The 21,522-nt window shown below is 46.1% G+C and overlaps 1 protein-coding gene across 2 annotated transcripts in view; it reads left to right on the top strand.

Annotated features, from left to right (window-relative positions):
* Nucleotides 1–25: 25 nt before the first annotated feature.
* The window catches only part of LOC117588979 (eukaryotic translation initiation factor 5B), a 32,362-nt gene continuing 10,865 nt past the window's right edge, over nucleotides 26–21,522 (top strand). The window contains exons 1-7 of one of the 2 annotated variants that reach the window (XM_034280569.1): nucleotides 26–468; nucleotides 553–1,808; nucleotides 1,869–3,279; nucleotides 3,335–3,467; nucleotides 12,786–12,862; nucleotides 15,270–15,465; nucleotides 16,757–16,864. In XM_034280569.1, coding sequence (XP_034136460.1) covers nucleotides 398–468; nucleotides 553–1,808; nucleotides 1,869–3,279; nucleotides 3,335–3,467; nucleotides 12,786–12,862; nucleotides 15,270–15,465; nucleotides 16,757–16,864 — 3,252 coding nt within the window. In that variant the 5' untranslated portion in view covers nucleotides 26–397. The remainder of the gene's footprint in view (nucleotides 469–552; nucleotides 1,809–1,868; nucleotides 3,280–3,334; nucleotides 3,468–12,785; nucleotides 12,863–15,269; nucleotides 15,466–16,756; nucleotides 16,865–21,522) is intronic. The other variant, XM_034280568.1, reaches the window with a different exon arrangement.

Raw genomic sequence — 21,522 nt, 5'->3', positions numbered from 1 at the left:
AAACAATATAGACCGAAATGTTGAGCAATATAATTCCATCCCTAGTTCGCGGACTTCCGGAAGAATTTGTGGAATTTGTGTGCATTTTCTCCGAAAAAAAAGCGAAAATTGGCATTAAGTGTGCCAATTGTTATTGCCCAATAGCCAAATTGTTGCGCGAACGTAGCCAAGTCAAGGTGCCGCCCACAGCGGAAGCGCCAAAAGCAGCAGCAGCAGACCCCAGTGTTGTGCCCGTCGACGTAGCGGAGGAAAATAATCCCGAGCCGCAGCAGCAGCAGCACCAGCGCCAGCGTCTTTGCAGCCATCGCGTCGCGTGTGCGGAATTTTCAGCAGTGAATAACCTTCGGCATTTTGTGGGTGTCCAGAGTAGGAGCGTGTTGCGACTACGCCAGGAAAGATGGTTAAAGCTAAAAAGGGCAAGAAAGAGATATTGGCAACGGCCGACGGCGGCTCCTCGGCCGATGAAATGTGAGTATTGCCTGCCGCATTGCCTTGTTGGCAAACTTTCTAAACTAATTGCATATTTTCATGCTACTCTTTTCGATTGCACAGCGAAAGCCAAAGCCAGCACATGGACTCTGATGTGGACAGCGACAAGGTGAGCGCCAACAACAAGAAGAATCAGCCGCAGGCACCGCAGCAAAAGGGCAAAAAGAAGAACAAGAAGGTGTCGGACAACGAGGAGAGCGATGCTGCTGGTGATGTCCAGACACTGACCAAGGCCGTCAAGAAGCTCAATGTCAAGGGCAAGGGCAAGAAGTCAAAGGCCGACAACGACTCCGACGAGGAGGTGCCACCCAAAGGCAAGGCAGCCAAGAAGTCCGCCTTCGAGCTGCTGATGGACGACGACGATGACGCCGATGAGCCGCCTGCCGTGCAGAGCGCGCCCGACGACGACGACGATGCGGAGGCCGTGAAGCCCCAGAAGAAGAACGAGAAAAAGGGCAAAAAGGCCAAGCGCAAGGGCAAGGATGATGATGATGAGGATCTGGACAAGGTGTTGGCCGAGCTGCAGGCGGAGTATGCCGGTGGGGCACCGGCAGCGGCTGTCGTCACACCCGAAGAGCTCGCCGATGAGTTCTCCAAGAAGAAAAAGAACAAGAAGCCAGCCCAAGCCACTCCAGCTGCTGTGGAAAACGATGCCGAGGATGATGCCGGCGACGATGATGATGAGGATGGTGGCAGCACCATGAAGACGGCGGCCCAGAAGAAAAAGGAGAAGAAGGAGCGTCAGAAACGGGAGGCGGCACAGGCCAAGCAGAAGGCGGCACTGGAGCCGAAGCAGAAGCCAGCGGAGAAGCCTGCGCCGCCTGTCCCGGAGCCTGAACCAGAGCCCGTCGAGAAGGACAAGCCAGAGGCCATCGATGGCGAAGAGGCTGGCGATGATGCCGCCGGCAAAGGCGGCAAGAACAAAAAGAAGGGAAAGAAAGACAAGAAAGCGGAGGCCGAGGAGGAAAAGAAAGATGCCAAAAAGAAGGGCATGTCGGCGGCCATGGTGGCGGCCATGCAGGAGCAGCTGAAGAAGCGCAAGGAGGAGGAGGAGCGCCTGGAGCGGCTCGAGGAGGAGCGCAATCGCCTGGCAGATGAGCGCGAAGAAGCCCGACTGGAGGCGGTGCGCCTCGAGGCCGAAAAGAAGGAGAAAAAGAAGCAACGCGAGGCGGATCGCAAGGCACGGCTAAAGGCCGAGGGCAAACTCTTGACGAAGAAGCAAAAGGAGGATCGAGCCAGGGCGCAGGCATTGTTGGAATCGCTCAAAGCTCAGGGGCTGGAAATACCCGATCCCAACGATAGGAGAGCTCCCAGGCCAGGTAAATATTGAAGGAGTCTCCGCTGTTCAGCGATTCTTTATTGCATCTTCCCTTTTCCAGGCACTCGCATTAGGCCCAACAAGAAGAAGGGACCCAAGGAAACGGCAGAGGAGGAGGAGGCCAAGGCAGCGGCCGAGGAAGCAGCTGCAGCTGCTGCGGCCGCCACAGCCGCCGAAGCACCCAAGGAGGAGGTGGTCAAGGAGAGCTGGGATGCCACCGACAGCGAGGCAGAGCCGGAGCCCGATGAGGAGTCCTCTGAGACCACAAACAACGGCAAGGCCGACGAGGATGAGGACACCGATGAGGATGACAGCGGCGATGACGATGACAGCGACGATTCCGATGATGAGAGCGGCGACGAGTCCGACGAGAAGGAGGAGACACTTGCCAATGATCCCGAATCTCGACGACTGCGCGCCGAGGCGAGAATCATCAAGCGGCAGTCGGACGCTGAGAAGAAACGCACCACGGACGAGCTGCGTGCGGGCGTTGTCTGTGTCCTGGGCCACGTCGATACGGGCAAGACCAAGATTCTCGATAAGCTGCGACGCACCAATGTGCAGGACTCGGAGGCTGGTGGCATTACGCAGCAGATTGGCGCTACCAATGTGCCCATCGATGCCATCAAGGAGCAGACAAAGTACGTGAAGAGCGCCGCTGGCTTTGAGCATCGTCTGCCCGGTCTGCTGATCATCGACACACCCGGCCACGAGTCCTTTAGTAATTTGCGCAATCGCGGCTCCTCCCTCTGTGATATTGCCATTCTGGTGGTGGACATTATGCACGGCCTGGAGCCGCAAACCCTCGAGTCCATACAGCTGCTCAAGAAGAAGCGTTGTCCCTTCATTGTGGCTCTGAACAAGGTGGATCGCCTGTACGACTGGCAGGTGCTGGCACGGCGCGATGTACGCGATGTGATCAAGGAGCAGCAGAGCAACACGCAACTAGAGTTCCAGCAGCGCACCAAGGACGTCATACTGCAGTTTGCCGAACAAGGACTCAATGCGGCGCTCTTCTACGAGAACACCGACCCCAAGACATACATCTCACTGGTGCCCACCAGCGCCATCACCGGCGAAGGCATGGGCAACCTGCTGTTCATGATTACGGACTACTGCCAGAATATGCTGACCAAGCGGCTCATGTACTCCGAGGAGCTGCAGGCCACAGTGCTCGAGGTGAAGGCGCTGCCGGGTCTGGGCACAACCATCGATGCCATTCTCATCAATGGCAAGCTGCGCGAGGGTCAGACCATGGTCCTGGCCGGCACAGACGGACCCATTGTCACCCAGATTCGTTCGTTGCTTATGCCCCAGCCCATGCGGGAGTTGCGCGTGAAGAATGCCTATGTAGAGCACAAAGAGGTGAAGGCAGCGCAGGGCGTAAAGATTGCAGCCAAGGATCTGGAGAAGGCCATTGCTGGCATCAATTTGTTGATTGCCCACAAACCAGATGAGGTGGAAATTTGCAAGTGAGTTGGGATCCTCAACCCCTTAAATAGTATTAATGAAAATCTTTTCTTCCAGAGAGGAAGTGGCACGCGAGCTGAAGAGCGCTTTGAGTCACATCAAATTGGCCCCAGCTGGTGTATATGTCCAGGCCTCCACTTTGGGCTCCCTGGAGGCTTTGCTTGAGTTCCTACGCACATCCAAAATTCCGGTAAGTAGAAAAATTAAAAAAAAAGATAATGTTCCTCTTTTGGGCTTCGAACTCTTGCTCTCATGTCTCGTGAGTGTGATGTTCTACCTCTAGCCTATTGCACAGCGAAGCTGCCCTTGGCCTAACAGCTTATTTGACTGCGGTTTCTGTGTATCTTCGCTGTGTTTTGGTTTTTCTTTCGTTCGCGTGGCAAAGGTTCAATTCCCAGGATGGGAAAGAGTTGTACTTATTTTTTTCTCTTTCATTCAATATATGCAATGAATTCATAGAGTAGCTTTTCATAGAGTAGCTCAATTGATTTATTGTTCAGACTTTATTTAAACCCAAGTTTTCTTCAACCAATTTTGTCTATGACGGCCTTGAACCCGTGAAAACCTAGTAATCTTGCTTTATTATCACACCCACTCCACAATAATGATAGCACGTGCCCCCCCACAGAGCAATTACCAAATTAATAATACACAAAAATACCGAAAGAAAAAATCCCCATAGCGCAGAAACCACAGACGAATCGCTAACATAATTTCGCACTGTTTGTTTAGACAATTAGCCAGGGAATATTCTCAGAGCGTACACTCGTCGTAGGGAACGGAACGGAACGGAACCAAACCCATTGAGGGGGAGATAACCTTTTAATGGGCAGGAGAGGTGAGAGCTCTGAGGCTCTGCAATTTATGTACACATTATTTATTTCCCCACCACCAAGGCGGAATATTTCTAACAGCTCGTATAGTCGAGACGATAAACAAAAATCTCCCTCTCAAAGCAAGGAAAGAAAAAAAAGAAAAGTACGCAGTATGGAAAATTTGCAATTTTCTTGGCTACTTTTCGATTTCTTGCAAATTGAATGCATTACAGGAGGGGGTAACGTGGTGGGGCGGCTACGGGACGCGACAAAGTTGTAAACTCTCGCTGGCCGAAAACTATTTTTGCTGAGAATTATGAGTGGTGGGCAGGAAACGAGAGGAGAAATGTACTGTCTCGTCGTCTGATTTTTTTTCGGTCAGACTATGCCGTAAACATAAAATGCGTATTTTTGTAAATGCAAAAAAAATGCAACAAAAATATGTTGTTTGCACACATAAAAACAAAAAACCAAACCCGGCCAGGCCATGTCTTCTGCTGATGATGATGATTCATGCCAGAGGCAGCCAAGTGGCGGGCGCATAGCCAACAGAAGACGACGCACTGTAGCCACATCACTCCCCTCCGAAATAGACGATGGGGCGGAGAGAGTGTAGCCCAACTCCTTGGCAATTCTCTCGTAACCATTTCATTCGCTGTCTGCCCCACAGTCTCGAGAAGATTGAACACCCAACTAAAAATACTAAGCGCTCTATATACCATATAGATACGCACATTTATGTATGTAAATATGTACATATATGTTTCTTTATATCTGTCTATATTTCTGTGGCAGACCAAAGGCGAACGCAAAATGCGAACAAAAAACCCGAACGAGCGGATATGACAACTCAAATTCCAATTTAGCAAATATTTATTTTCTAGCAAATTCTTTAATCAATTTCACACGCCTTAAATGAATGAAATTAATCGAATTTCCTTTCCCCCATACCCTCAGTTAATCAAAATGTATTTTATTTTATTTTATTTTTACTTTTTGCTTACCTCAGCTGCGGAAATGTTTCCAACGGAAGCTTGGATAAAAAATACATATTTACATACATATTTACATATATTTTTGATTCCAAAAATGTTGACACTCTCTCGTTGGATTCTTTGTTTCTTCTGCTCTGGCACACACTTTGTGCTCTTCTTTCTTAAATATTGTAAATGTTTTTAATGTTTTAGTTTCGTGTTTGTGTGTGTGTTTTGTTTTTTTTTTGCTGACACTACAAGCTCATCAGCGTCAGCAGCCCACATTTGCTATAAGGTTTCCCACAAACAGAGTGTCATCATCATAATGCTGTTGATGATCATCTGGTGCCGCCGTGTGGCCGCAACACTTTCCCAGGCCTTAGGGTTCCCGCTCGATTCGTAACGCCAACGCAATATCCAAAGCACATACAGAGCTAGAGCTGAAAAACTATGCAAATTAGCTACCAAATGCAGTCATAGGGCGCGTGGTTGTGAACTGAATGAATGAATGGTAGGGAGACGCTTCTGAATGATGCGCCACAGGGGCGGTTCAGGAATGGAATCACCCTTTTTACTCCTATTCCACGCCTGTTTATATTTTCTTTTGGAGCCCTGACTTTTGTCTTTGCAGCCCACTGAAATTTTACATTTTTCGATCAACTTTTTTCTGTGAATTTAGATTTGGTTTTCGTAGACTTTTTGTGTGTTCTTGGACACTTAATGAATGAATTAACAATTTGTGCAGTCGCTTGCACATGTTTTCCATATGCTGCCACTTTTTGTGGGTCGTTAGGTTTTTGCTCTTTTTTTTTTGTCACATTTTAGATGCGAAAATTTGTCGCCGTCATGTTAACTGCGCTCATTTCGAAAATCAATTATGGTCATGTGACTGAGCGACTGACTGGCTAACTGATTGACTGACTGACTGGTCGGCTGGCTGACTGGGTGAGTGACAAACGAACAAACTGCTGGCTATTCATTCATGATTTGAGTCTCAGATGCCTAGATGCCTGTCTGTGACCATGTGGGCCGACCACCGGCCGGCTACGTAACAAGTTTCGCCTTCATTTAAGCCAAATTTAGTAACTGGCTAACAACATTCACAGCCACACACCGCACACACTCTTTTTTTGGCTCGGCTAATGCTATGTAAAATGCCATAAAATTTTATAGTTATCGCTCGCTGCCTAGGAGTCATTTTTTCTAGGGGGGCACCCACATGGCCGCCATACTCTGATTTTGGTATTTTCGTTTTTTTTCTCCTCCGTCTTCCTCTGCCTCTTGTTATTTGTTTGTCGCTGATCTGCTGCTGCTGCTGCTGCTGCTGTTGCGTGGCTGTTGAAATACGAGCAGGGCTGCCAATTTATTGGCACTGCCCAAAACTGACGGCCGGAAATTGTCATTTGAGTGGCTCGACACACACACAACAGACACAAAATATGTTTGTGTATTGCCCATTAATTTCTGACACGTCGCAGGTTTCTGCTGCCGCCATTTGATTTTTGGTGTGCAATTTAGCTGCAGTTAATTGATTCTCATATTTAAAAATTAAAACTAAATGGCAGAGGACTCAGGGTACACCACAGAGCTGTGGGTACAACAAGTGCAATCAATTTTTATGAATGGAAAAAACGCAGCATCGATCGGTTCTGCCCCTCGCTGTCAGGGGCATGAAGGCAGTTTTCGTGTTTAATTTATCGAAATGTGTAGCAAATGTTTATTTGATCAATGAAATGAATTATTGTACGAGCATGTGCCTGTCTGTCTGCCCATCTGTCTGTGTGTTTGTGTGTGTGAATGAATGAAATAACAAAGCGAGCAATAACTTCCATAAATGCCGGCTCAAAATGTGGGACGGAGCGGAGCGCAGCAATTAAAAGGAGAGCAAAAGAGCTGCCAACACAGTTTTGTAATTGATTTGTTTTCCATACAATTTATTGTTAAATGTTTTTGTTGTTGCTCTTTTCGGGGGTTTCGTGTTACGCGTGTTGTCTGCTGGCTTTATTTCATTGTCAATTAATTGAACGCAAAGAAAAAAACTCAATGAAATGATGTACGAGCTGAGGCGTAAGACTCAATCAAGCGTAGAGTTCTCTGCCATCTGGCAACCCTCTGGGCATGCCACAGACTTGCATACCGATAAAACTGTCCTGTCGTCTATCGATTTGTTTTTTCTGGTGTATGCCTGCCTGTCTGGCTGACTGCTACAGCTGACAGGCTACATGCATTCCACGGCGTTACGTCATGGAAAATGTTTTCGCCAGATTTATGGTCTGTTGGTTGCACATTTTTATGATCGCCTGCCGGAAAAAAGGCAAACCAAAAAGACAGCATGAATGAGCCTGCCCGCTACTCGCGGTGTCGGTGTACGCTCCAGCACTCCCCCTCGCTTCTATCCACATTTTCCGCGCTCTTTCTACAACTTTTCCAAACGCCGTTATGCATTTGGCCTGCAATTTCTTTTGCTGTTTTTGTTGCTGTTGCTGTTGTGGCTGTTGCGTTGGCTTCATTAACATTTGCACCTCGTAGTCAGCCGTCAACGACCAAATATAGCGGTGGTTGACTGCCACAACCTGATGGCTGTTGTTGCTGTTGTGTCTTGCCATTCATAAAAAGAGTTGGTGCACTTCTCACTCACTCACTCACTGGAATGATGCCATCACCGTCCTCTCTCTCGCTTTACCTTTTGCTTATACAACAATTGCAGTTTGCAGTTGGCAATTGCAGTTTTCTGTTGCTGTGACTGTGTCGTACACCCGCAACGTGGCTGGCCTGGCTGGCTGCCTGGGTTCATGTTCATTCATACATTTTGCAATGCAAAATACAATCCATACAACATTCAACTTTTGCACAATGCTATTTTTTACGCAACTCTACTACATTCATGTTGTGAAATGATTGAATGGCCCAAAAGAAGCTCAAGAATCAGCTGTAATTTGTTAGCTAATTTTTAAGAAAATATTTCCAAAATTATTTACATTTCGAAGCCAGAATATGGAGTGGAAGAGATATGTGAGCATCCTCTTTTAAGTACAGGGTACTCACCAAGTCGTAATAGCATCCACCTGCACATTTCTTTCTCCTTTCCTTGCTTTTTCTTGTCTACTTTTTTCATGAATGAAACAATTCTGCACTCGAAAGTTGCTAGACTTCAAAAGTGGCTGGTCTTCTGCCTGCTGCCTCCTGCGCTTTGTGTTCTTGCCACCCCTTGCCACCCCTTCGCCATTCATGCAACCTTCCGACCTGCCGCCTGAGACTGGGGCATGCAACCAGATGCTAGAGCTGATGTTGCTGTTGCATTTGGGCGAAAATGTAATTATGTAGCCATCAACTATTTCCATGGAGCAGGCAGGCAGGCAGGCAGGCAGGCAGGCAGGCAGGCAGGCAGGCATCATGGCTGGCATTCATTGTGCTGCGGTTTTGCTGCTGCTGCCATAATTGTGTGCCGTGCCACATTCTCGCAGTGCTGCGCTGAGCTGAGTGCGGGTTTGAGTTTTTGGTAGGTGGGCTACGGACTACGTGGTGGGCAGGTGGCTGGCCTGCTGGCTGGCCACATACATAGACACAACGACGACAACGTAATTTGATTCCCACATGCATTTTAATTAAAAGCAAACAACAGAAAGTTTCGCAAACAGACACAGAGCACTCGTCATGCTCACCGACTGCTTGGATGTGTCGCTTGATGTTTGAGGTTGCCATTTGTAATCGCGTTGATGCCACTGCCACTGCAAAGCGAATGTCTGTGGCATGCAAAACTTGCCTCGCCCACTACTCACGGCCCACGAAAAACAAAAACACATTGAAGAAGCAGCAGGTAGCAGACTGCCAGCCACCAAGTAGTGGAAATAATTAGCCATATCGGTCAGTTTTCCTACGCAATTGTTGAGCCAGAGGCTTGAGAAACATTGAAGGCATCCGAAACGAGTATCGTGACTCGCTCGCATTCATTCATGAATCCTCCTCCTCCCCACACACGCAGCAGAATGAGCCCCAAAATGTTGTCCATTCCCTTCCATTGTTGGGTGCTCCCAGCTGCCTCCTCACCCCTACCATTCCATGGCTTTTCGGTTGCTCTTCGGCTGAATTTCATGAATGAATTTAGTTTTTGTTGCTGTTGGCTGTTGGCTGCTGGCTGCTGCTGCCGGCACTCTTTCGCTTCGGTTTCGGCTTCTGCTTCCCATGTTTTCCCATTTAGCGTGTTTCGTAGTACTAGAGACCGAGAGACATTAAAACCGAAAATGTGGGAAAGGAAGGAAGTGTGGAAAGAACCCCAGCAAACACACACAAAAAACAAAACATAAGACGCCAAAGAGGAAGCGGACAATGCCAATGTTTTCATTAATGCGACGCAGTTGCCAAAAACAACAATGAAAATGAGTTTAGGTAAAACGAAGCGGTTGGATACCCTGAAATTTATATGGCTTTCAATGTATTTTGACCGATAAATGATCGATAATGATAAGAAATGAGCAATAGATGGCGATAAAGGATAGATAAAGGACAGAGAATGGTTGCAAATGCACGAAAAATGATCATAAATGTTGAAGAATCGTATAAAAGTTATTAAAGCTCATACAAATCTATTAATATTGTTCGATAAGCGATCATAAATTATCGATAGTTGTCGCAAACAGAAGAAGGGTCTTCAGAGATCCATTAGCCCAACAAATTATAAACGAATTGCGCTTTATCGATTCGTACATGAGAATCTTACATACGCGAATCGGAAGTACTTCCTTCTTTGCGTTGAAAACATCTGCTCAAAATCGCAAAACAAAATACCGCCGCTAAAGGTACAATGACAACAAAATAAAGAGAGAAAGAGCGAGAAAGGGAATCAGGGGAAAAGCAAAAGGTGTAGAAAGAGTGGATAAAAAAAAGGAAGAACAATGAATGAATGAATGTGTGGAACCCAAGGCGGGCCCTGAATCCAAAGTGAATGAGTAAAATGAATGAATGTATAAGTGAAAGACGAAAAAACAAAACCAACAACGGAAGCAATTCTTCCTGCCCCACACACACACACACACACACACACACACACACACACACGCAGAGAGATACACAGATACAGATACACAACAGTCACACTCAAGAGCTTATTGCTTAATTTTCATTCATAAACACGTAGCGGCCGCATTTTCAATGAAATCAAATGCCCAACCACGACGACGACAACAGTTGAAGGAAGTTGTGAGTCCGTGGCACCGAAAACCCCCAACCAAAATAATAGAAATTTACATGCTTAGATATCCATGTGGATGTGTGATCGGTTCTAGCATTTAAGAACCTAAAAACCGAAACGGAAGTTTGTGCGGAACGTGCAGCATTTTTCTTGAATTTTGAGCGTAATTTTCCAATTACCCCCGCCACGAAGAAAGGTTCGCTCAGCTGACATTAATTAGATGTCCGCCGCAGCAGCAGCAGCAACAGCAAAAAAAGTGACGTAAACCGGACACACGACCATAGACACGGGGGCTCGAGCTATTCATTTGCCAGCACAGAAATAATTTGCATCATTTTTGCTGGTTTAAGCATCGAGCTCTGCTGGTATCTGTCTTTAAATGTCGGATGCTCTTTGGTGCCATCGATAAGATTGAGTGACATGTACCTCCTCTTGACTTGACGTCAGCAGTGGCAGCAGCATCAGCGGAAGCATCAGCAGCTGCCAGTGAAAGATTCCGTAGATGGCAGTGGCAACCTTTTACCTTTTGGCGTTTTTGTGTCCATGATGCTCTCCTGCTAATTAGCTTTACCTTTCGCCTCTTACGCACTTCCTACGCCCACAAATTTTTGCACACTTCTAAGCAGAAAAGTGCATTGAATGGTGACAGATGAAACCGAAGTTGGTATACACTCCTGGGCAGGCAGTCCATAGATGTGCAAAGTCTGCTCTTAAAAGTATAAAGTTTACTTTTCAAACAGGTCATGCAGCAGCTCTCCTCAGTTGCTATATCCATCGAATATCCTCAGGTATTCCTCCTGCGGGAGAGTGTGTGCTGAAACGATACCCGCTTTGGCTTCTCTTTCTAATTTTCTCTCGAATTTCTCTGGGTTTTCTGTGGGCTCCGATGCAGCAGCTGCTGCGTCAGCCAATGCCCTGCCAATGTCATGCCATGCGCACGCTTTGATTGTTTTGTGCGAAACGATATCTGAAGCCTGAAATCGTTTACGGAGCTGTGCCACGTGGACTGCCCCTCCCTGGCACTCTCTCTCTCTCTCTATGGCAACCCCCATATCGGGTCAATCCCCAACCCAGCAAAGGGGAGAGTGGCAGAGGGGCAGCAGCATTTTGCTATCACTTCCGTTTGACCGTTTTACATGCAATCGAGGCTCTCGACTCTACAATTACTGCGTATATTTTTTTCGTTCTTTCTCGCGTTGCTCTGCCTCTCTTTTGTGTCGCGCTGTGTGTGCCCCACAATTGTGCATTCAACACAATAAACTTCCGATTTCATTCATTGTTTTGTTGATTGCAAAACTCTTTTCTTTCTGCCTCTCTCATTCGCTTTTTCTCTTATTTGCTTTTCCGTTAGTTACACACACACTCTAGCACACAATTTCTTTTATAACAGCAGTGGAGCAGCGGTTCTGGTTAATGAATGAAATTTTCCTGAATGGCTTAGGCTGTAATTGAATTCAATTTGCAATTGAAAACACTCGTAGCGTAAGTTAGAGACGGAGAAGAGTGAGACAACATTGGCAGGAGGTGGCAACTCCTTGAGCAGGAGCTGTAGCAAATCTGTTAACTTCATGATACCCTCGACAGCAACGCTCTTCATTCCACTTGTAGTTATTTTTGCTACCCGTTTCCATTGATTTGTAGTTTAATTAATTGGATTTACAGTCGAATTAGCAATCCCTCAACGCTCTCCCTCTCTAGTGGCAACGCCGCTCATGCATGAGGAAAGTCTGGCCACAGCTGAACGTCTGCTTTTTGGAGTATTATTACAATTTAAGCTGATATTTATGAGGCTGTTATAGGGATTTATGTAAACGAGTTACACTTTCCGTTTAATAATTTGTGGCAAGTGTGGATTGTGCCAGCGAGCCGCCTTATCAGTGGCGCGTGCATATCCGGTGGCGCAATTAAGTCGCTATCGAAAGCAAATTCCATTTGCCCCACTCATTGGAGCGCTGCCCCGCCTGCAGCAACCATTCATTTCTTCATTCATTCATGTCAGAATGTGTGTCTGCTGCTGCTGCTGCTGCCTACTGCTGTTATTTTTATCAATGATCATTTGTAATCATCTGGCGACGAACAACAAAAACAAATACAACAAGACAAAAAAAGCAAAATGAAAATTGAACATCTTCGACGAGATGTGAATGAACTCGTCCGAATGGCCGCTGTCGCTGTCGCTGCTGCTGGCACACGGTGGGGAGGTCTGTCTGTCCAACGTACATACATTTATACATACATAAATACATACATTGTATGTATGTATGTAATACATGTCTCTGTCGATGTCTGCCCGCTGAGGGCCGTTTGAGAAAATGTTTCACTTTAGTTTTTCTTGCCGCTTGTTTAGTTTAGATTTTTCGTTATATTTTGTCTTGTTTTTTTATGGCCATGTGTCTATAAATAGCCAAAAAAGAAAACGTCTCTTTGGGTCAGATGGTTTTGGGCCAACAAAACCGAAAAACTGTGCAGCCATCTGGTTGACAACATCTCTTGAATATGTCTCTAATGTTTACTATCTTTATCTTTTCCAGTACTCTGCCATACGCATTGGTCCCGTGGTCAAACGTGATGTCATGAAGGCCTCTACAATGTTGGAGCACGAAGCGCAGTGAGTATTCCCCAGCCCATCCCATTCATTCATTCATTTATCGATTCTAATTTCATTCTTGCACCTTTCGTCGAGGCTGATGTGTCATTTTGTGTTGCCATCAAAGTTCTCTGGAATTCGCTGAATGCTGAAATTTCCACTCTTGGTTGGGTTTTCCTACTGGCCCTATCGAATTCACTTCGCGTGGGTTTATTGAACTTCCTCAAAAAATGAAATTCTGACGACTGCATTGAAATTGTATGCCCTATCCCTGCCCCTGCCCTGGGTGTTGATTTTGATCTATGGGCTATTTCCATGAATGGCATGTGGAAATATGCAATGAATCGAGCGGTAGCAGAGTAAAGTGGGGTCTGACGACCCTTTGCATGTGATTCCACTTGCTTCTGGCAAGTTTATTGACTCTATGTGGTGCAGGAATTTTTGGCAGACAGAAAAAAGCTCATAACGAAAGTGTTTGGGCTAGAAGAGTAAGAGAAATTGTTGATTAACTGAAAGGAAAACAGAGTTCAGAGTGGCAGGAATTTATAGAAATTCATTCAAAGAAAACGTTTGACTATCTGGCAATCCTTGCACGCAACTTTCATTGATCTGGCCACTTTGTTAGCTGCGTTTTTTCACCCATAACTTCTCCTTTGCCTGCCCAGAACTTCCTTTTTGAAACGTGTTGTTCGAGCCCCACCTTTTAGCCATTTACAACACATTCAATCATTGCACACCGCAGTGCCCCTTCCTCACTTTTGACTACATTGTATGGGGAGCTCTATGCCGCCTTATAATCGAACACTTAAAGCCAGCAAGAGGAGCAGGGAGAGAGAGAGAGATACTGCGACGGGAATAAACGACTTTTTGATATACGACACTGAACAATGCAATTTTATTGCCGCTTAACTTCATTAACACACACACACACCACCCCCGCTCGCTGCGTCCTCCCACCAGCCCAACAGCCCAACAGCCCGGCCAGCCAGCCACCACGATTATAAGCGGATCTTTGAAGATTTTGTTTGTGATATAGCCGCCAAGACAACAGCAATAACAACGAAGCAAAGAGTTAAGGAGTATTGTGTATGGGCTGGGTCCCGGGTTAAGTGATTCATTTAGCGGCAATCACAAAATGCACTTTACACAGAGCTGGAGAGGCACTGTGCACTCTCCTATGCTAAGCGATCCTCATGATTTATTATAGAGAGCGAAACCTTTAGGCGACGGACCAGCCGGCAGCTTTGTCTCATTAGCGTCTTGCGCTGAGTCCCATCTCGGGCCGTTAAGTGGTGCCAAATAGTAGACCAAGATGCCACTTATTGGGTGTGCCTCCTCCCTGCATCTGTATCTGTATCTGTATCTGTATCTTTTGCTGCCGTAGCTATATCTCTCGCCAGTATCTGTATCTCTGGCTTTGGGCAACTCCTGTATCTGTCTCTGGCTCTCCTCTCCATTCACGCCTTGGCTGACAAGTTTCCAATTGCATTTTCGCCCGGCAAACTGAAACTATTTTCGTGCTCTGCTTGGCAGAGACAAAAGCGGGGCCTAACAGATGCACAGATCCAGAGAGCTACAAAGCATTTACAGATGGCGTTTGCCCAGATGCAGATACATTTACGGCCCACTCAAATTACGCTGTCACATGCGCGAAAAATGGCCAAGGCAACATAATAGAAATGTCTACCAGTGCTCTCTGAGAGTGTATCTTGTGTCTAGGCATTTCCGTTTGTGCCACACACACACACACACACACAGAGACACATTTCCGGCACCGCTCGATCGTTGAATTATGTTTGCTTTTAGGAAATGTATCCGCATAACTTATAGATGCAAACACTTCGGGGTAAGGGCCTGTGCTGATCTTCCTTATTTATGATTTTTACGCGCGTGGAATTTTGAGCCATCAATTTTTGCATTTTACGATCGTAAAAATCTCACTCCCGCGCCGCACCCTTCGCACTCTTCTTTCACTATAAAATTGCTTTTTATGTGTTCCTTTTTTTATGCATAAAATTAGCTCTCGGGTGAGGCTATTTATTGGTTATATTTTTTGGCTGCTGCCTCCACAACTGAAATGAAACATAATTCATAGATCGATTAGCCTTTTCTGGAGACCAGCTCCCAACCCATTCCCCAAAAACTGGCCCCTCATTAGTGCCCCTGTGCTGGACCCTTCCGCTGTCAAGTGGAGGGTTTCTCGAAATGCCAACCATTTCCTGTCATTGAGAGCGCACGCTGCGCGGACGGGATGGCCAACGGACAAGACGACGGTTTTTGTGATTTCAATTATTAACGCTTCCTGGTGGGGATCATTAGAGTCAGAGAGACTGACAGGAAACTGCATTCTCATTATCATTATAGTAGTTATTATTATTCTTACTGTGCTGCTTTCTGGTTTTGTTCTCTTTTTCGGTGACGCCCTTAGATATGCAACAATTTTGGCATTCGATGTAAAAATCGAACGCGAAGCCCAGGAAATGGCCGAATCGCTGGGCGTGAAAATATTCCAAGCGGACATTATCTATCATCTGTTCGATAAATACACCGCCTACCGTGAGGAGCTGAAGCAAAAGAAACGCGAAGAGTTCCGTTCCATAGCCGTCTTCCCATGCAAGCTAAGGGTAAGTAGAAAAGGCAGAAGGTACCCTCGATATCATTATGGGTATTATTTTAATGTGGGTTTTCCTCCATCTCCACCTCCACCTCCACCGCCTGCAAGAGCTACAGGTGTAAAATGCAATCTTGGACTCTTGCACTCATTTCGTGGTACGTGGAGCAGCTCCAGCTGTGACCTAATGATGCTTCGGGCCGAACAGAATGAGAACATGGGAGCCGCCAGAGCGAGGCAAAACCACTCAACAAGCGATTAAAGCCCTAGTCAGACGATCCACAGAGTCAGACGCCTGCATCTCTCACGTCCACACTTCCTGCTCAAATAATGTTTTAAAGAGCGTATTTGATTTATAGGCAATCATTAGATTATGGCCGTATGCAAGAGCCCCACACACACACACACACACACATCCAGCATGGAGCTCCCACTGTGCTGGTAATTGGACACAGAGCGCAGACACAGCTGTTATCCCCCCACCAGTTCCACCAATGATGGTAGATACAGAGGAGCAGCTAGCGCAGAGACTTCTCCAGAGACCCAGCGACTTATGCTACTCCCTCTCCTTGTTGCTGTTGTTGTTGTATTAACAATGACGTTGTTTTAGTTTGAGTTATTAACTCGCCTTCTGTCTTAAGGAGTTGGCCAGCGCAACAGCCAGCAGCCAGCAGTCGGTGCATGTGCCATGGGGCGCTTCTCTCTTGTCTATTTGCTGGAGAAAACGTGTTCTTTGGGCCACTTTTTCTTGTCCAAAGTCTTGCTGGCTCGATCCCATTTTCTATGTCCGTTGTCTCGCTGCTGCTGCTTCTGGCGGCATCCCATTTGAGGCCTTCTTCTACTCCCAACAGTTGACGCAACGGAAATTAAGTTGTTCTTCGGGGTTCCTTTTTCTATGGCGTTGCAGCCACAACGAAGTGCCAATGCGCTGCTGGGAAATGAGGGAAGAATTACTGAATAAAAGATCTATGATCGAGGCTTTTTGCAATAAATTTTCCTAGAAAATATTCCCAGAAAAAAGAGTTAAGCTTTTGCCTCCTTGATCTTTAATCTTTGACTCAAAGTTACACCAAAAGTGCCAACTAAATTGCCGAAGAGTGCACACAAATTTGTAAGATCTTCTATAGAAGATCCATAGACCAAACCAGTGCCTGGTCTTAGCCACCATAATTATTAGACATTATTTAAAAAGTAGTTAAGTGCCAGCCGCCCATCGTTAAATGTTTATGCCTAAGATATGATCATCAAATCGTGCTTCTGTCAGTCATTGAATGATCTAATTCTCTTTCTGTTTCATCTTTTAGATACTGCCACAATTCATATTCAACAGTCGGGATCCCATTGTGATGGGCGTGATCGTGGAGAATGGCATTGTCAAAGTGGGTACACCGATCTGTGTGCCCAGCAAGGAGGTAAGTGGAATGGATGTCTAGCACAATCTATAACTATTTTCCAGGGAGCACAAAAGGTTCCATTGTGATTGGGGAGATGGCAGATCTATGTGTAGAAACGCACAATGAAAGTCCTTGTCTGTGGCAGAGAGCAGGCCTCTGAAAAATCGTGTCAAGTACTCGTCCGTACGTCGTGTGTTTGTTTGTTTGATTGTTTTGCGTGTGGCAAAGCTTTTCATTGTTGACACAGGTGTCGTGTCTCTGAACCCGATCGAGAAAACAACCCTCTTGCTGGGTTTGGTGTTTCCGTGATGCAATTATTAGCTCATCGATCGAGCGTTGAAATTGCGACGCAAAATGCTTTCGTTTTGAAATTCTTTCATAATGAAAGCCTCAAGTAATTGTCCTCCAGGATGCGACGACACTCATTTCAATTTATGCGCTGACATGTCCTGTTTCCCGTCAACGACAACTGTTTCCTCTCGCAAGAAAGACAACAAAACCAGAAGACAACAAACCAACCATCAATGGTGGGACTACTTCTGTTGCTGCTTCGATCTCCAAAGGGTTTTTGCTTCTCCTCCTGCTTGACTTTCTGCCAAAGGAGACGCTGAAGAGGATGGAGTAGCCAGCCGGCTGGCAGGCATCGGCATCGGCATCGCATCGCATGGCATTCATTGGCAATTATAACTTCCTCAATTATCCACAGAGAGAGAGCAGAACAGAGCAGAGGCAGAGGCAAAGCAGAGCTGTGGCTGCGGCTGCTAAGCTGTGCGCTTCCCGTCATTCATCGTCATTCTTTTGAACGTTCTCCTTTTCTGCTGCTCCTCCGTCTCCTCCTGTATCTTCTCTACCTTCAGCTGTACCTCCTCCTTCTGCTGCTTTTCCTCCACCTTCAGCTCTACCTCTATCTTTCTTTCTGCTTTTTTTTGCGCTTCTTTTCCAGCAAAAGTTTTAATACAGATTTGTTGTTGTATTTTACTACAGTGTAAGGGGAATACACTATGTTTAGTGGTGGAAAGGTGTATGAGGTATACCAATTGGTAATAGTAGAAGAGGAGAAGTGGGAGTCCGTCTGGAAGACTCTTTTCGTTCTGTTTCCCTAAAAGATGAACATCAAAGAAGGCAGCAATATAAACCAACCGAGGGGCACAGCTGCATGACGCGTCACACTAGTTAAAGCTAAAGCTTTCTTAACAGCTCTTAAACGTCTTCAGTGTATTCCACAAGTCCCCAAAAAACCACAACCAAGTCACACACACACATGAGAGTGTGTGCTGCCCCTGTCTCTCCTGTTCTCCCTTTGCCTGACTGCCGCCTTGATCCAATTCTACTTTAGATCTGCACGTTATTTTCTGCCCCAAAGAATGCTGGGCTTTGTCGCTTATGTGCCCCTGCCCTTTTTTTTGTCTTTGCCTTTGCCTTTGCCTTTTGCCATTTCCGTTGACTTTCAGGGGGGAGCTCAACGAATCGTCCAAAAGGATGGTACCCCCATCTCTCCCTCTCTCCCTGTCTCTCAGCGACAACTTCCTTTCGTATCTTTTTGATGGCAACGGCTGTGACTGTGGCTGTGGCTGCTGCGCATGCGTGCCACAGCAGACCCTGCCTGCCAGATGGTCGTTCTTTGGTCTCTCTCCCGGCCCTTGCTTGAGCTGGCCTGCCCGTTGATTACATTTATTAATTATATAATTAAATCTGTAATAGCAGGGCCACTGCTGTTGCTGATCACTTGGGTCTGTCTCTGCATCTCGCGTGTAATTGTTTTGCTGTGTCCCCTGTCGGGGCACTGAAACATCCGTTCTCACACGCATTTTCGGACAACGACGACAGTCGCCATGCAAACCACTTCCACTTCCCGTTTTGGGGTTTGTCATTACACTTTCAAGTAAATGAGCTACAAACAGGTGGAGTCCACAGGCTGCAACCCTTAACCCTCAAGCCGAAAGCCTGCCTGGGGGCACTGAAAGTGTCAGAATTTTGGTAATCAGATACGAGAGTCTGAGTGCAGCTTATGGGGGTTAATCACAGGTTGAGGGTTGAATGGTTTTGAACCGAACTGATTGGCAGGGGTGACATGGAGGTGATTGATCTTGAGGGCACTGCTTCAGGGAAGTTCCTCCACAAAGGCTAACTGGAGTTCAACGTTGACCAACGACTGACGTGTGACATGGAGCTCAACATCAGTAGCTAGATCACATGTTAAGCGATCACTACTCATTGCCCCAGAGGAACTTTCTTTTAAAAGAAACCTCAAGCCCAACGATCTCAAGTATCATCTCCAGATCAGTGTCCATTTCCCATCTAACACATCGACAGCTAATAAAGCAGATCAATTTCTCATCTACCACAATGATTACTCATCATTTACATTGATTTCTCACCTATCAGATCTTTGACCCATCTTTTCGATCACTTCTTCAGCTTCCTCCCAGCTTGATTACACTTTCCCAAACTTCCAACTTCATTCTGGTACATAATTACAGTCTTTCATCAGGCCTGTCTTTGGTCTTAAGAAGCTTCAATCTGGCATCTGTCGCCGCCAAAAGATTGATCTTTGGGTTAACATTTCGACTTGATGATCACTTCCTCTGTAAGCCAAACAATATTTCAATTAAATTTCGATCTGGCCAGACCCAATTGTTGGGATCATCCTACCAGCAGCTTTTGAGCCATAGCCTTGGGGGTCATTGCAGCTAATTAAGCAGCGATCTGCTGTTCTCTGGTCTTTGTTATCCTCCACTCTGATCAGATCCGCCTCTGAAGGAGGGGCTGTGGCTGGAGCTGGGGCCGGCTCTACCCTCGTACTCGTACTTCATCAAAGAGTTTCACTTTATCGAGGCACAATCTAAGCCACAAGATCCACACACGCCCCACTCTCGCACCGATCCCATCCCATCGCATCCGATCCTCCATTCAAATCTCCCACTGACATCAGGCCGGAATACATTTATTTTGCTGTTGCTTTTGCTTTTTGCTCGGCTTCTTTAGGGGCCTTGTGCACTTAAAAACGAAAACAGCAAACGGAAGTTGGAGGCGTTACCCAGCCGCCAAATCCAAATCCACATCCAGATACGTCCGTCAGGCAGTCAGTCAGTCGGTCAGTCACTTAACATATGGACGAACGATGTGTATGTGTTTATATCTCCACTCCAAACAGATACTCGTACTCGTAGGTGGGTTTTGGGGGGCTTTTTGCTTTATGTATCTATGCCTAAAGACGGTCTTTAAAAGCGAGTCTGTGGCCTGGTGTATGAGTTGGCAGATCACTTGCAGATCGTCTTGCAAATGTTGCAGCAGGCCTTCTGCCTTCTGCCTTCTGCCTTCTGCCTCCTGCCTCGCCACCGAAAAACCGCAAAACACAAACCAGAAATTTGCTGGCTGAAAGAGAGGGAGAGTGATGAAGAGGCAGCGAGGCGATCGATATCTTTTAATATTTTCATTCATGCCTCAAGTGTTTGCTGTAGCGGAAATGAAAGCTCATTCAGTGTTGCTGCTGCTGGTTTTTTGTAATTAAATGCCTCTGGGGTTTTCGATTTACTACATGACTATACATGCGCGTACATATATTTATGTATAAAGTATAAAGAGGTAGCCGTTTGCCTTCGATTCGGGAACTGCATGTTGATCTTGGGCTAATTTATGGGCTGCCGCGGCTGCTGCGAGACTTAACTTGAAGTTTAAGTGGGGTAAGGGTCTGTCCCACTCCCCGTAACACTCATCATATATTATTCCTCTTCATTATATCTCTCACTCTCTCTCTCTCTTTGTGTGTGTGTTGTGCTTGTGCCCTGGCATTTAGCTATAAGATTTAAATATTATTTTCCTTGGCTGTTTGTTGCCTTCAATTGTTAAGCCTCTTCGTGGCTTATGACTTCCGTTTGTCGCCTCGAAATGGACGTCGAAAGCGCAGTTCCTATTTGGACTGATACTCGGGCAGTGACGTTGTGATTGAGGTCTAACCGGTTGGTGGGGCTTAGCTTTTGTTTGTGGAGGGACAAGAAAGATAGAAATTGAATTGAGTGGTGCCATGAATATAATCTTGAGATATTGTACGATATATTTACTTCCACTAACTCTATTGGATATTATTTACGTTCCACAACATTTACAGTCCCCTTTTCCATTTATTTTATTTTGATTTAAATTCAAAATGTCTCAAAGTAAAGCAAAGATTGCAGCAGATCTTCTGCTCAATTTTCTACAATAATATTTGAACATAAATCTCTTCATTCTGCAAATGGTTTATCGATATCTGCAGATCTACTGCATAAATCCCTGCCATAATCTCTAAAGAGTATTTAGGAATCTCTCTGCTTAGGCATCTTCTTTCCATAATCTCTCTAAAGACTATCATAGTACCTTTGTAGATCTCCCTTCTCTATAGTGAATGTCTCTCTATCTCTTCGACGCTGTCTCATGTGTGTGTTTTGCATCGACAACTGCGTCATATCATCTTTTGCTGTGGCATGAATTGAAATCCGCTTTTACGGCCTGTACGTGTGCCACAAAGGAACACTTTAAACAATGCCACAACAAGGGGCAAGCGGCAATAATGATGATGATGATGATGATGATGGAGCGATAGAAACAGCGCTAAGAACCGGAACAAGTAATTAAATTACAAAAGATGTTGTGCAGCTGAAAGAGAGGCACAGCCTGCGGAAGCGGACTGAGCAGCG

The sequence above is a fragment of the Drosophila guanche genome, unplaced genomic scaffold (genome assembly GCF_900245975.1).
Source record: "Drosophila guanche unplaced genomic scaffold, DGUA_6, whole genome shotgun sequence".
In the NCBI taxonomy this organism is placed as follows: Eukaryota; Metazoa; Arthropoda; class Insecta; order Diptera; family Drosophilidae; genus Drosophila; species Drosophila guanche.
This window is presented reverse-complemented; position numbering and strand designations above follow the sequence as displayed.